The sequence below is a fragment of the Hemiscyllium ocellatum genome (assembly GCF_020745735.1).
Source record: "Hemiscyllium ocellatum isolate sHemOce1 chromosome 38 unlocalized genomic scaffold, sHemOce1.pat.X.cur. SUPER_38_unloc_5, whole genome shotgun sequence".
Taxonomy (NCBI): Eukaryota; Metazoa; Chordata; class Chondrichthyes; order Orectolobiformes; family Hemiscylliidae; genus Hemiscyllium; species Hemiscyllium ocellatum.
In genome coordinates, this window is record NW_026867523.1 from 493315 (window position 1) to 507855 (window position 14541).

At 58.2% G+C, this 14541-nt stretch overlaps 1 protein-coding gene across 1 annotated transcript in view; it reads left to right on the forward strand.

The window, feature by feature from the left end:
• The window catches only part of LOC132808784 (histone-lysine N-methyltransferase 2B-like), a gene marked incomplete at its 3' end in the record, with an annotated part of 72512 nt that overhangs the window by 19959 nt on the left and 38012 nt on the right, over positions 1–14541 (forward strand). The window contains 1 exon segment of the mRNA XM_060822235.1: positions 13203–13281. Within this exon segment, the coding sequence (XP_060678218.1) occupies positions 13203–13281 (79 nt within the window).

Consider the following 14541-nt stretch of genomic DNA (forward strand, 5'->3'; position numbering starts at 1 on the left):
GGGGGGGTCAGTGTCCGTACGGGATGGTCAGTGTCCGTGCGGGGGGGGTCAGTGTCCGTGCGGGATGGTCAGTGTCCGTGCGGGATGGTCAGTGTCCGTGCGGGGGGGTCAGTGTCCGTGCGGGGGGGTCAGTGTCCGTGCGAGGGGGTCAGTGTCCGTGCGGGGTGGGTCAGTGTCCGTGCGGGGTGGGTCAGTGTCCGTGCGGGGCGGGTCAGTGTCCGTGCGGGATGGTCAGTGTCCGTGCGGGATGGTCAGTGTCCGTGCGGGGTGGGTCAGTGTCCGTGCGGGGTGGGTCAGTGTCCGTGCGGGGTGGGTCAGTGTCCGTGCGGGGCGGGTCAGTGTCCGTGCGGGGCGGGTCAGTGTCTGTGCGGGATGGTCAGTGTCCGTGCGGGATGGTCAGTGTCCGTGCGGGGGGGGTCAGTGTCCGTGCGGGATGGTCGGTGTCCGTGCGGGCTGGTCAGTGTCCGTGCGGGGGGGGGGGGTCAGTGTCCGTGCGGGGGGGTCAGTATCCCTAGGGGATGATCAATACCTGTACAGCATGAACGGTGTCCATATGGGGTGGTTCGTACCTGTATCGAGTGAGTGGGCAATGTCCGTATGGGCTGATCAATATCTGCATGTGGCGACCAGTATCGGTACAGAGTGATCAATATCTGTATGGGGGCGCGATCAGAATCTGTATGGAGCGATCAGTATCCATACGGGATGATCAATATCCATACGGGGTGATCAGTATCCATACGGGGTGATCAGTATCTGTACAGGGTGATCAATGTCTGTACAGGGCGATTGGTATCCGTATATGGTGATCAGTACGCCTACAGTGTGCCCAGTATCCCTACGGGGCGATGGGTATTGTACAGGGTAGTGGGTGGCGATGTGGGGTGACCGATATCCCTACGGGACACACTGTATCGATGTGGGGCGACCGATATCCCTACGGGACACTCTGTATCGATGTGGGGTGACCGATATCACTACGGGACACTCTGTATCGATGTGGGGCGACCGATATCCCTACGGGACACTCTGTATCGATGTGGGGCGACCGATATCCCTACGGGACACTCTGTATCGATGTGGGGCGACCGATATCACTACGGGACACACTGTATCGATGTGGGGCGACCGATATCACTACGGGACACACTGTATCGATGTGGGGCGACCGATATCCCTACGGGACACTCTGTATCGATGTGGGGTGACCTGTATCCCTACAGGACACACTGTATCGATGTGGGGTGACCGATATCCCTACAGGACACTCTGTATCGATGTGGGGCGACCGATATCCCTACGGGACACTCTGTATCGATGTGGGGCGACCGATATCCCTACGGGACACACTGTATCGATGTGGGGCGACCGATATCCCTACGGGACACTCTGTATCGATGTGGGGCGACCGATATCCCTACGGGACACACTGTATCGATGTGGGGCGACCAATATCCCTACGGGACACACTGTATCGATGTGGGGTGACCTGTATCCCTACGGGACGCTCTGTATCGATGTGGTGCGGCCTGTCTCCCTACGGGACACTCTGTATCGATGTGGGGCGACCGATATCCCTACGGGACACTCTGTATCGATGTGGGGCGACCGATATCACTACGGGACCCTCTGTATTGATGTGGGGCGACCGATATCCCTACGGGACACTCTGTATCGATGTGGGACGACCGATATCCCTACGGGACACTCTGTATCGATGTGGGACGACCGATATCCCTACGGGACACTCTGTATCGATGTGGGGCGACCAATATCCCTACGGGACACACTGTATCGATGTGGGGTGACCTGTATCCCTACGGGACGCTCTGTATCGATGTGGTGCGGCCTGTCTCCCTACGGGACACTCTGTATCGATGTGGGGCGACCGATATCCCTACGGGACACTCTGTATCGATGTGGGACGACCGATATCCCTACGGGACACTCTGTATCGATGTGGGGCGACCGATATCCCTACGGGACACTCTGTATCGATGTGGGGTGACCTGTATCCCTACGGGACACTCTGTATCGATGTGGGGCGACCGATATCCCTACGGGACACTCTGTATCGATACAGTAGTGAAGAGTCTGGGTGCGATCGGTACAGGAGTGAGGGAGACTGGGAGCGATCAATACTGGAGTGAGGGAGACGGAGTGATCGCTACAGGAGTGAGGAAGACTAGGAGTGATCGCTATAAGAGTGAGGGAGACTGGGAGCGGTCGGTACTGGAGTGAGACAGACTGGGAGCGATCAATACAGGACTGAGCCAGACTGGGACAGATCAACACAGGAGTGAGGGAGACTGGGAGTGATGGGTACAGGAGTGAAGGGGACTGGGAACGATCAGGACAGGAGTGAGGGAGACTGGGAGTGATGGGAGCGATTGGTACAGGAGTGAAGGGGACTGGGAACGATCAGGACAGGTGTGAGGGAGACTGGGAGCGATCAATATAGGAATGAGGGAGACTGGGAGTGATCAATACAAGAGTGACGGAGACTGGGAGTGATCGGTACAGGAGTGTGGGATACTGGGAGTGATCAATACAGGAGCGAGAGAGACTGGGAGTGATCAATACTGCAGGGTGGAGTCTGGGAGCGATCAGTACAAAAGTGAGGGAAACTGGGAGTGATCAATACAGGAGTGAGGGAAACTGGGACCAATCAATATAGGAATGACGGAGACTGGGAGTGATCAGTGCAGGAGTGAGGGAGACTAGAAGCGATCAATACAGGAGTGAGGGAGACTGGAGGCGAACAATACACACGAGTGAGGGAGACTGGGAGCAATCGGTACAGGAGTGTGGGATACTGGGAGTGATCGGTACAGGAGTGTGGGATACTGGGAGTGATCGGTACAGGAGTGTGGGATACTGGGAGTGATCAATACAGGAGCGAGAGAGACTGGGAGCGATCAATACTGCAGGGTGGAGTCTGGGAGCGATCAGTACAAAAGTGAGGGAGACTGGGAGCGATCAATACAGGAGTGAGGGAAACTGGGAGTGATGAATAAAGGAGTGAGGGAGAGTGGGAGCGATCAATACAGGAGTGAGGGAGACTGGAGGTGAACAATACAGGAGTGAGAGAGATTGTGAGCGATCAATATAGGAGTGAGGGAGACTGGGAGTGATCGGTACAGGAGTGAGGGAGATTGGGATCGGTCAGTAAGAAGTGAGGGAGACTGGGAACGATCTGTACAGGAGTGAGGGAGACTGGGAACGATCTGTACAGGAGTGAGGGATACTGGAGGCGAACAATAAAGGAGTGAGGGAGACTGGGACCAATCAATATAAGAATGAGGGATAGTGGGAGTGATCAGTGCGGGAATGAGGGAGATTGGAGGCGAACAATAAAGGAGTGAGGGAGACTGGGAACGATCGGTGCAGGAGTGAGGGAGACTGGAGGTAATCAATACAGGAGTGAAGGAGATTGGAGGTAATCAATACAGGAGTGAGGAAACTGGGAGTGATCAATACAGGAGTGAGGGAGACTGGGAACGATAATACAGTTGTGTAAAATTCTTCAGGGGGAGGGGAACAGCCAGAGCTTGTACCCATTGGTACCAGTGACATCAGTTGGGAAAGGAATGAGGGCCTGACAAGTGGGTCCGGGTTAAACTGCAATTATTTCAATGTAAGAGACCTGACAGGTAAGGCAAATGGGCCAGTGGGACTGGGATATCAGAGCGATGATAGAAACGTGGCTCCGGGATGGACCGGACTGGCAACTCCACATTCTGGGGTACAGGTACTGGTCAGAAGGCTGCAAGGGGGAGGCAGGAGGGGTGAGGGGGTGGTGGTTTTGATTTGGGAGAACATCACAGCTGTACTGAGAGAGGACATTCCTGGGTGATAGACCAGTTGGTGATATGGATGGAAATCTCAGACAGCCGCATAAATAACTGGGTTGTAATAGAAGGGGGTTTTAACTTTCCCAACATGGGCCTGTCACTGTGTTAAGGGCTTGGATGGAGAGACATTTGTTGAGTGTGTTCAGGAAGAATTTCTCATCCGTTATGGAGATGGTCATTCTGGAGAAGGGACATTCCCTGGGGAATAAGGCAGGGTGGTGACACGAGTTTGAGTGGGGGAGCACTTGGAGACCAGTGGAACTATGGATAAGGATCGGTCTGGTTCACAAGTTAAACTCCTCACCTGGAGCAAGGCCAGTTCTGATGGTCTCAGACAGGAACTTGCCTGAGTCGTTGGGGAGAAGCTGTTTCTAGGCAAAGGCGGGTGTGTGGTACGTGGGAGGCTTTCAGAACTGGTGTCAGACTGTGGAGCATTTGAAAACCCCGAGGATAGATAAGTCCCCTGGGCCAGACGGGATACACCCAAGATTCCTACGGGAAGCGAGGGAAGAGATTATTGTGCTGAATCTTTGCATCCTCACCGTTCCCTGGAGTAGTGTCAGGTGATTGGAGTGTGGCAAATGTTCTTCCCTTGGTCAAGGAAGGGAATAGTGATAACCCTGGGAATGACAGACCAGTCAGTCTTTGGTGGGTAAAGTATTGGGGAGGATCCTGAGAGACAGGATTTCTGATTATGTGGAAAACCGTCGTTTGATTAGAGATAGTCAGCCTGGCTTTGGGAGGGACAGGTCATCCCTCACCAACCTCATTGGGTTCTTTCAGGATGTGACAAAACGCAGTGATGAGGGTAGAGCAGTGGGTGTGGTGGAGATGGATTGGAGTGAGGTGTTCGGTAAGGTTCCCCAGGGTCGGCTCATTCAGGAAGTGCGGAGGCATGGGATCCAGGGAAATCTGGCTGTCTGGGTACGGGATTGGCTGGCCCAGGGAAGGTAGAGGGTGGTGGGAGATGGCAAGTATTCAGCCTGGGGCTGGGTGAGCAGTGGGGGTTCCCCAGGGATCTGTTCTGGGACCTCAGCTCTTTGTGATGTTTATAAATGACTTGGATGAGGAAGTGGAAGGGGGGGTTGGGGTTAGTAAGTTTGCCGATGGCACGAAGGTTGGTGGAGTTGTGGATAGTGTGGAGAGCTGTTGTAGGTTCCAACGGGACACTGACAGGACGCAGAGCTGGGCTGGGACGTGGCAGATGGAGTTCAACCTAGAAACGTGTGAAGTGATTCACTTTGGAAGGTGGGATTTGAATGCAGATTACAGGGATAAAGGCAGGGGATTCATGGCAGTGTGGAGGATCAGAGGGATCTGGGGGTCCATGTCCATACATCCCTCCGAGCTGCCCCCCAAGTGGGTAGGGTAAAAACAATGACTGCAGATGCTGGAAACCAGATTCTGGATTAGTGGTGCTGGAAGAGCACAGCAGGTCAGGCAGCATCCGAGGAGCAGGAAAATCGACGTTTCGGGCAAAAGCCCTTCATCAGGAATAAAGGCAGAAAGCCTGAAGCGTGGAGAGATAAACTAGAGGAGGGTGGGTTGGGGGGGGGGGGGGAGGACAAAATAGCATAGAGTACAACGGGTGAGTGGGTAGGGTTATTCAGAAGGCGGACTGTGTGATGGCTTTCATTCGCGGGGGATTGAGTTTAAGAGCGGCGAGGTCCTGCTGCAGCTCTACACAGCCCTGGTTAGACCACACTGGGAATATTGTGTCCAGTTCTGGTCACCTCATTATAGGAAGGATGTGGAAGGTGTAGAGAGGGTGCAGAGGGGATTTCCCAGGATGCTGCCTGGATTGGAGGGTGTGTCTGATGGGGAAAGGTGGAGGGAGCGAGGACTTTTCCCATTGGGGTGTAGAAGGATGAGAGACTTCTATATCTCGTTCCGGGTACGGAATTATTTATCTGAAATCCTTGGGGCCAGCTGTTTATCGCCAGTCGGAATTTTTCAGATTTCTGAATGAACAATATTTTTACAGTGAAATAAAACCATTTGCAACACCAGAGCAGTACAGGCACCTGCCAGTGCTGGGCCAGGCGTGACCTGGGGACAACTGGCTGGGGAGTTCGCTGCAAGCTAAAATAACACTCCCTACTCAAACAACAAATCGCATTTCCCATCAAGGATCGTATATCTGTCATACAGGAATAACAAGGTGTGGCTGTGACTGGGAATGCCAGAGACTGGGAGTGGTCACTCGAGGAGTGGCTGTGACTGGGAATGGTGGAGGTGGGAGTGGTCGGTATCTTGGCACAGTCAGTGCCCTCACCACTGGTGGGTCATTAGCATGGTTTTACCTGGTGCAGAATCCCATCCAGCCCCTCCACCCCTCCCTATCTCTGTAACCCCCTCCAGTCCCTACAACCCCTCCAGTCCCTACAACCCCTCCCTATCTCTGTAACCCCCTCCTCCACCTCCCTATCTCTTTAACCCCCTCCAACCCCTACATCCTATCCCTTTCTCTATAACCCCCTCCAGCCGCTAAATCCCCTCCCTATCTCTGTAATCCCCTACAGCACCCACACCCCCTCCCTATCTCTGTAACCCTCTCCAGCCCCTACACCCCCTCCCTATCTCTGTAACCCTCTCCAGCCCCTACACCCCCTCCCTATCTCTGTAACCCTCTCCAGCCCCTACACTCCCTCCCTATCTCTGTAACCCCCTCCAGCCCCTAAATCCCCTCCCTATCTCTGTAACCCCCTCCAGCCCCTACACCCCCCTCCCTATCTCTGTAAACCCCTCAAACCCCTACACCCACTCCCTATCTCTGTAACCCCCTCCAGCCCCTAAATCCCCTCCCTATCTCTGTAAACCCCTCAAACCCCTACACCCTCACCCTATCTCTGTAACCCCCTCCAGCCCCTAAATCCCCTCCCTATCTCTGTAAACCCCTCAAACCCCTACACCCTCACCCTATCTCTGTAGCCCCCACACTCCCTCCCTATCTCTATAACCCCCTCCAGCCCCTACACCCCCTCCCTATTTCTCTCTCTATATCTCTCTCCTCTCTCTCTCTGTCTGTCTCTTTCTCTCTATCTCTATCTATTTCTCTCACACACACAGATTTACACACTCGCACATTCTCTCTCTCTCTCTCTCTCTCTCCTCTCTGTCCTGTCTCTGTCTCTCTGCCTCTCTCTCTATCTCTCTGTCTCTCTCTTCTCTCTCTTTCTCTCCTCTCTGTCCTGTCTCTGTCTCTCTGTGTCTCTCTCTCTCCTCTCTCTCTATCTCTCTGTCTCTCTCTCTCTTCTCTCTCTCTCTCTCCTCTCTCTCTCTCCTCTGTCTCTCTCTCTCTCTCTCCTCTCTGTCCTGTCTCTGTCTCTCTGTCTCTCTCTCTTCTCTCTCCTCTCTGTCCTGTCTCTCTCTCTCTCTCTCCCTTCCTCAGCTCTCTCCCGTTTTGAACAGCTGATGTGTGTGTGGGACCTTGCTACCCCTGTGTCCACGTGCTGATGGCTGGTGTGAGGGGGAAGCTGGGAGAGATGCTGGGTGGATGTGAGCTGTTCTGCTGTCTCCCGGAATGATGTGTGAGGGGAAAGCACAGTGTACCTGGTGCCTCACGCTGTCCTTGCAGTTTGCAGGCATTTCATTGGCTCTGCTCTCCACAGAGGCCTCCTTATAAATCGGAGCTGGAGTGGTGGGGAGGAAAGAGCCACATGGGGCAGAATGATTCAGGTTTCAGCAGGGCAGTCTCTCCTGCAGGAAGGAGATCCAGAAACAGGGGATCCTGCCTCTCTGCTCCCACCGTTCCGGGAGCATTGAGAGTCAGGTCGAGCTAATCTCCTCCTTTGAAAGCCCTTGCCGAGGGGCTGGCCCCGGACTGTTGCTGGATCAGTGAGTACAGAGCGATCAGGAAGGTGTGAATCCTCTCTCCTGCTCTCAGGCTGCACTCAGGCTTTGGGAATGAGGGGCAGAGGAGGGGTCTGCCTGCTGGAGGCTGGGAGACCAGACCTGTGAGAAGACAGTCCCAAATAAATCCAACAGGGGTGGGTGGAGGGGAATGTGGGGCTCTCTCCCGCAGGGAGTGGGGAGGTTGGGAATGTGGGACTGACTCCCACAGGGAGTGGGGAGGAGGGGAATGTGGGACTGACTCCCACAGGGAGTGGGGAGGAGGGGGGGAATGTGGGACTGACTCCCACAGGGAGTGGGGAGGAGGGGGGGAATGTGGGACTGACTCCCACAGGGAGTGGGGAGGAGGGGGGGAATGTGGGACTGACTCCCACAGGGAGTGGGGAGGGGGGGAATGTGGGACTGACTCCCACAGGGAGTGGGGAGGGGGGGAATGTGGAACTGACTCCCACAGGGAGTGGGGGATACGGATACAGTTTCCATGACTGAGTGGCCATTGTGGATCGTAGTGAGAGGGTCTTTGGGAAAAAGGCAGCTTGTTGAATTAGTGACTATAACGCTGTCGTGATTTAGTTGAATGGGGCTGAATGGCCTCCTCCTGTCCCTGTGTAACAGGCTGGAGGAGGAGGGGCTGAATGGCCTCCTGTTCCTGTGTGACAGGCTGGAGGAGGAGGGGCTGAATGGCCTCCTGTCCCAGTGTACCAGGCTGGAGGGGGAGGGGCTGAGTGGCCTCCTGTCCCTGTGTACCAGGCTGGAGGAGGAGGAGGAGGAGGAGGAGGAGGGGCTGGACAGGGCCCACAGGCTGGAGCTGTGTTTGAGGTGGGGGTGTTGTTGTGTCAGTGGACAGGCTGACAGCTCCAGGGCAGGCAGCAGTAGCTGAGCCCGTCCCCCAGGTTCTGCCTGGGGACCAGCTGACAGTCGAAAGGTTGAAATATGCTATCATTCTGTCCCTCTGCTGAGGAGGTGGCGGGTCTGCCTCGGTTTGCACAGCTAATACTACAGTTCACTTCAATCATCTACACATGAGCACAAGTGCATTTCTGTAGGGCCTGTCCCCAACATCCCAGACCTTTGAAGCCATTGAATGGCCTCTTTGGAGGACGGTCCTCGATGGAATGTCAGAAATGCAGCAGCAGATGTGCGCACCGTAATCTCCAACACACAGCGTCTTTACTGAAGCCATGTTGGATGAGGCGTACACATCAGCAGGAGGACCCCACTCCTCTCACAGTGTTATCTGTGTGTATCCTACACACCCACCCGAGCAGGACTCCGTTCCCATTCCCTCAGCACTGACCCTCCGACAGTGCCCACTCCCTCAGCACTGACCCTCCGACAGTGCCCACTCCCTCAGCACTGACCCTCCAACAGTGCCCACTCCCTCAGCACTGACCCTCCGACAGTGCCCACTCCCTCAGCACTGACCCTCCGACAGTGCCCACTCCCTCTGCACTGACCCTCCGACAGTGCCCACTCCCTCAGCACTGATCCTCCGACAGTGCCCACTCCCTCAGCACTGACCCTGCAACAGTGCCCACTCCCTCAGCACTGACCCTCCGACAGTGCCCACTCCCTCAGCACTGACCCTCCGACAGTGCCCACTCCCTCTGCACTGACCCTCCGACAGTGCCCACTCCCTCAGCACTGACCCTCCGACAGTGCCCACTCCCTCTGCACTGACCCTCCGACAGTACCCACTCCCTCAGTACTGACCCTCCGACAGTGTCCACTCCCTCAGCACTGACCCTCCGACAGTGCCCACTCCCTCAGCACTGACCCTCCGACAGTGCGGCACTCCCTCAGCACTGACCCTCCGACAGCGCCCACTCCCTCAGCACTGACCCTCCTACAGTGCCCACTCCCTCAGCACTGACCCTCCGACAGTGCCCACTCCCTCAGCACTGACCCTCCGACAGTGCCCACTCCCTCTGCACTGACCCTCCGACAGTGCCCACTCCCTCAGCACTGATCCTCCGACAGTGCCCACTCCCTCAGCACTGACCCTGCAACAGTGCCCACTCCCTCAGCACTGACCCTCCGACAGTGCCCACTCCCTCTGCACTGACCCTCCGACAGTGCCCACTCCCTCTGCACTGACCCTCCGACAGTGCCCACTCCCTCAGCACTGATCCTCCGACAGTGCGGCACACCCTCAGCACTGACCCTCCGACAGTGCGGCACTCCCTCAACACTGTCCCTCCGACAGTACCCACTCCCTCAGTACTGACCCTCCGACAGTGTCCACTCCCTCAGCACTGACCCTCCGACAGTGCCCACTCCCTCAGCACTGACCCTCCGACAGTGCGGCACTCCCTCAGCACTGACCCTCCGACAGTGCGGCACTCCCTCAGCACTGACCCTCCGACAGTGCGGCACTCCCTCAGCACTGACCCTCCGACAGTGCGGCACTCCCTCAGCACTGACCCTCCGACAGTGCCCACTCCCTCAGCACTGACCCTCCGACAGTACCCACTCCCTCAGCACTGACCCTCCGACAGTGCCCACTCCCTCAGCACTGACCCTCCGACAGTGCCCCACTCCCTCAGCACTGACCCTCCGACAGTGCCCACTCCCTCAGCACTGACCCTCTGACAGTGCCCCACTCCCTCAGCACTGACCCTCCGACAGTGCAGCCCGATCTCAGCACTGACCCTCCGACAGTGCCCACTCCCTCAGCACTGACCCTCCGACAGTGCCCACTCCCTCAGCACTGACCCTCCGACAGTGCCCACTCCCTCAGCACTGATCCTCCGACAGTGCGGCACACCCTCAGCACTGACCCTCCGACAGTGCGGCACTCCCTCAACACTGTCCCTCCGACAGTACCCACTCCCTCAGTACTGACCCTCCGACAGTGTCCACTCCCTCTGCACTGGCCCTCCGACAGTGCCCACTCCCTCTGCACTGACCCTCCGACAGTGCCCACTCCCTCAGCACTGACCCTCCGACAGTGCGGCACTCCCTCAGCACTGACCCTCCGACAGTGCGGCACTCCCTCAGTACTGACCCTCCGACAGTGCCCACTCCCTCAGCACTGACCCTCCGACAGTACCCACTCCCTCAGCACTGACCCTCCGACAGTGCCCACTCACTCAGCACTGACCCTCTGACAGTGCCCCACTCCCTCAGCACTGACCCTCCGACAGTGCCCACTCCCTCAGCACTGACCCTCTGACAGTGCCCCACTCCCTCAGCACTGACCCTCCGACAGTGCAGCCCTATCTCAGCACTGACCCTCCGACAGTGCCCACTCCCTCAGCACTGACCCTCCGACAGTGCCCACTCACTCAGCACTGACCCTCTGACAGTGCCCACTCCCTCAGCACTGACCCTCTGACAGTGCCCACTCCCTCAGCACTGACCCTCCCACAGTGCCCACTCCCTCAGCACTGACCCTCTGACAGTGCCCCACTCCCTCAGCACTGACCCTCCGACAGTGCCCACTCACTCAGCACTGACCCTCTGACAGTGCCCACTCCCTCAGCACTGACCCTCTGACAGTGCCCACTCCCTCAGCACTGACCCTCCCACAGTGCTCACTCCCTCAGCACTGACCGTCTGACAGTGCCCCACTCCCTCAGCACTGACCCTCCGACAGTGCCCACTCCCTCAGCACTGACCCTCTGACAGTGCCCACTCCCTCAGCACTGACCCTCCCACAGTGCCCACTCCCTCTGCACTGACCCTCTGACAGTTCCCACTCCCTCAGCACTGACCCTCTGACAGTGCCCACTCCCTCAGCACTGACCCTCCCACAGTGCCCACTCCCTCAGCACTGACCCTCTGACAGTGCCCCACTCCCTCAGCACTGACCCTCCGACAGTGCCCACTCACTCAGCACTGACCCTCCGACAGTGCCCACTCCCTCAGCACTGACCCTCCCACAGTGCCCACTCCCTTAGCACTGACCCTCCCACAGTGCCCACTCCCTCAGCACTGACCCTCTGACAGTGCCCCACTCCCTCAGCACTGACCCTCCGACAGTGCCCACTCCCTCAGCACTGACCCTCTGACAGTGCCCACTCCCTCAGCACTGACCCTCCGACAGTGCCCACTCACTCAGCACTGACCCTCTGACAGTGCCCCACTCCCTCAGCACTGACCCTCCGACAGTGCCCACTCCCTCAGCACTGACCCTCTGACAGTGCCCCACTCCCTCAGCACTGACCCTCCGACAGTGCAGCCCTATCTCAGCACTGACCCTCCGACAGTGCCCACTCCCTCAGCACTGACCCTCCGACAGTGCCCACTCCCTCAGCACTGACCCTCCCACAGTGCCCACTCCCTCAGCACTGACCCTCTGACAGTGCCCCACTCCCTCAGCACTGACCCTCCGACAGTGCCCACTCCCTCAGCACTGACCCTCTGACAGTGCCCCACTCCCTCAGCACTGACCCTCCGACAGTGCAGCCCTATCTCAGCACTGACCCTCTGACAGTGCCCACTCCCTCAGCACTGACCCTCTGACAGTGCCCACTCCCTCAGCACTGACCCTCTGACAGTGCCCACTCCCTCAGCACTGACCCTCCCACAGTGCCCACTCCCTCAGCACTGACCCTCTGACAGTGCCCACTCCCTCAGCACTGACCCTCCCACAGTGCCCACTCCCTCAGCACTGACCCTCTGACAGTGCCCCACTCCCTCAGCACTGACCCTCCGACAGTGCCCACTCACTCAGCACTGACCCTCTGACAGTGCCCACTCCCTCAGCACTGACCCTCTGACAGTGCCCACTCCCTCAGCACTGACCCTCCCACAGTGCTCACTCCCTCAGCACTGACCCTCTGACAGTGCCCCACTCCCTCAGCACTGACCCTCCGACAGTGCCCACTCCCTCAGCACTGACCCTCTGACAGTGCCCACTCCCTCAGCACTGACCCTCCCACAGTGCCCACTCCCTCTGCACTGACCCTCTGACAGTTCCCACTCCCTCAGCACTGACCCTCTGACAGTGCCCACTCCCTCAGCACTGACCCTCCCACAGTGCCCACTCCCTCAGCACTGACCCTCTGACAGTGCCCCACTCCCTCAGCACTGACCCTCCGACAGTGCCCACTCACTCAGCACTGACCCTCCGACAGTGCCCACTCCCTCAGCACTGACCCTCCCACAGTGCCCACTCCCTTAGCACTGACCCTCCGACAGTGCCCACTCCCTCAGCACTGACCCTCTGACAGTGCCCCACACCCTCAGCACTGACCCTCCGACAGTGCCCACTCCCTCAGCACTGACCCTCTGACAGTGCCCACTCCCTCAGCACTGACCCTCCGACAGTGCCCACTCCCTCAGCGCTGAGTCACAAAATCTCGGGATGTTTCTCCTGAATTCCTGACGTTGAAATGGAGCCGCGGGCATCTGGCTGGTTGCTGAGTGAGCCACAGATCGAGCAGAGCAGTGTTCTCACCTCTCTCCCTCTCTCTCCCTCTCTCTCTCCCTCTCCCTCCCTCTCTCTCCCTCTCTCTCCCTCCCTCTCCCTCCCTGTTTGCCCTGCTTTAGGCTGAAGAGTTCCCTGGCTTTGCATCTGATGACGACCTCCTCACCAGTCCACTGCGACTCGCCCTCCGCTCTCAGAAAAGTAAGTACTTGCTTTTTGATGTTGCTGCTCAGTTTGATGACTTTGATGTGTTTGTGTGTGTCACAATATTTCCATTCAGAGTGGTTCTGGTCTCAGTCACAGCTCAGGGGGCTGAGAGGCTGACAGATTCCCTCCTGTCTCCCCCAGCTCTGTGTCAGAAAATACGGCTGGCAGGGCACACTGATGGCCCTCTATCAGTGCTGAGGGAGTGGGCACTGTCGGAGGGTCAGTGCTGAGGGAGTGGGCACTGTCGGAGGGTCAGTGCTGAGATAGGGCTGCACTGTCGGAGGGTCAGTGCTGAGGGAGTGCCGCACTGTCGGAGGGTCAGTGCTGAGGGAGTAGGCACTGTCGGAGGGTCAGTGCTGAGGGAGTGGGCACTGTCGGAGGGTCAGTGCTGAGGGAGTGGGCACTGTCGGAGGGTCAGTGCTGAGGGAGTGGGCACTGTCGGAGGGTCAGTGCTGAGGGAGTGGGCACTGTCGGAGGGTCAGTGCTGAGGGAGTGGGCACTATCGGAGGGTCAGTGCTGAGATAGGGCTGCACTGTCGGAGGGTCAGTGCTGAGGGAGTGGGCACTGTACGGAGGGTCAGTGCTGAGTGAGTGTCGCACTGTCGGAGGGTCAGTGCTGAGGGAGTGCCGCACTGTTGGAGGGTCTGTGCTGAGGGAGTGCCGCACTGTCGGGGGGTCAGTGCTGAGGGAGTGGGCACTGTCGGAGGGTCAGTGCTGAGGGAGTGGGCACTGACGGAGGGTCAGTGCTGAGGGAGTGGGCACTGTCGGAGGGTCAGTGCTGAGGGAGTGGGCACTGTCGGAGGGTCAGTGCTGAGGGAGTGCCGCACTGTCGGAGGGTCAGTGCTGAGGGAGTGCCGCACTGTCGGAGGGTCAGTGCTCAGGGAGTGCCGCACTGTCGGAGGGTCAGTGCTGAGGGAGTGCCGCACTGTCGGAGGGTCAGTGCTGAGGGAGTGGGCACTGTTGGAGGGTCAGTGCTGAGGGAGTGCCGCACTGTCGGAGGGTCAGTGCTGAGGGAGTGTGCACTGTCGGGGGGTCAGTGCTGAGGGAGTGCCGCACTGTCGGAGGGTCAGTGCTGAGGGAGTGGGCACTGTCGGAGGGTCAGTGCTGAGGGAGTGCCGCACTGTCGGAGGGTCAGTGCTGAGGGAGTGCCGCACTGTCGGAGGGTCAGTGCTGAGGGAGTGCCGCACTGTCGGAGGGTCAGTGCTGAGGGAGTGCCGCACTGTCGGAGGGTCAGTGCTGAGGGAGTGCCGCACTG